Raw genomic sequence first — 1,582 nt, forward strand, 5'->3', positions numbered from 1 at the left:
CTCTTATGATGTGGGGTTGAACAAATGGGCCTGTACTGTAATAGAGGAGATTCTTTGAAACACGGTTATTTGGGGGCTTGGGCTTTTGCCCGAAACGTCGATCTTGCCTGTCCTCGGATGCTGCCTGAATTGCTGTGCTCTTCCAGCACCACTGATCCAGAATCTGGTTTCCAGCATCTGCAGTCATTGTTTTTACCTGTTCTAGCCATGTCTCTTCTTAATTGTGTACTCATGTCATGATTGCTCTCCATAGGGTTTTTTAAGTCAGTCTGCTTTTGATGTTTAAGCTTAAGTAAGGTGGAAGCTATAAACACTGAAATATCCTGTAAGCTGATCTGCAAATTGTATTTTTGCCTTTCTATGACTTGACTGTCTCAACTGAGGCAGGTCATTCTTCTTCTAATATAGGCAAAAAAAAGGAAACTTCAAACATAATATCAAAAAATCAAAAATTATTTATCTAATTGTGATAATTTTCCTCATTAAATGTATTATCTTACATAATCTGCTGTAACATTCAGTCTGGCCTGTCCCCTGGAGTATATATTGGCAGCAAATCAGACAGTTTCAATATTTAAAACATATTTTAAAAAACTTTCCCATTTTTACTCACCAGTTTAGACAGATTCATATCTCTCAGTACCCTCATGACAATTGTTGATTCACTGTCTTCCGGTCGTGCTCTCTTCTGAGCTCCCAAAGTCCTCAAGACAGAAAGAATATTTCTCAAGCCAAAATCATAATGAACCTGGTGGTAATTAATTTAACAATTAATAAAATTATTGATTGAACTGTTCGCTAAATTAAGATCTTGAGTCAAATTTTCAATGAAGAAACCTTCACCAGAAAAGAACAGAAAACACAGAAGATTTACGCCATAAAAGGGGCCCATTGTATCTGTATTGGTTAGAAAAGTCCACTTAAATGCCATGAGGTTTCTGTCTCTTCCAATGCATTCTGGTAATAGATTCTGGACCCCATCAAATTTCTAAGTTTCTCCTCCCTGATAATCATTGTATCAATGACTATAAATCTGTATATTCAGTCTATCGTGATAAATGACCTCTCGAGTAAGGGGTATAGTCTCTTCCAAATTGAATATGTCCTACCCTTTAAGAATTTTGTACACTGAAAGTTCATCTTACTTTAGCCTCTTCTTCCATGTTCCAAAAAGAAGACAACCTCAGTCAATCTATGATTTGGAGATGCCGGTGTTGGACTGGGGTGTACAAAGTTAAAAATCACTTTGTACACCCCAGGTTATAGTCCAACAGGTTTAATTGGAAGCACACTAGCTTTTGGAGCGATGCTCCTTCATCAGGTGATTGTGGAGGGCTCGATCGTAACACAGAATTTATAGCAAAAATTTGCAGTGTGATGTAACTGAAATTATACATTGAAAAATTGATTGTCTGTTATCGACACAGACATCAAGTTTCTACAGGAATGCAGGCAAGCAGGAAAGATCCCGAAAGGATTACGGATCACGAACCCACTTAGGTCGACCTACAACACAGACTACGCAGAGAGACTTTGCCACCGCACCTCTCGTAAACTTCTCAATCATCTCGTGCACCAACTC

The 1,582-nt window shown here is 38.3% G+C and overlaps 1 protein-coding gene across 1 annotated transcript in view; it reads right to left on the reverse strand.

Annotated features, from left to right (window-relative positions):
- Nucleotides 1-1,582, reverse strand: part of LOC122540179 (dynein axonemal heavy chain 8-like) — a 1,249,383-nt gene that overhangs the window by 356,907 nt on the left and 890,894 nt on the right. The window contains exon 48 of the mRNA XM_043675521.1: nt 614-748. Coding sequence (XP_043531456.1) covers nt 614-748 — 135 coding nt within the window. The remainder of the gene's footprint in view (nt 1-613; nt 749-1,582) is intronic.

Source organism: Chiloscyllium plagiosum, chromosome 3, assembly GCF_004010195.1.
Source record: "Chiloscyllium plagiosum isolate BGI_BamShark_2017 chromosome 3, ASM401019v2, whole genome shotgun sequence".
In the NCBI taxonomy this organism is placed as follows: domain Eukaryota; kingdom Metazoa; phylum Chordata; class Chondrichthyes; order Orectolobiformes; family Hemiscylliidae; genus Chiloscyllium; species Chiloscyllium plagiosum.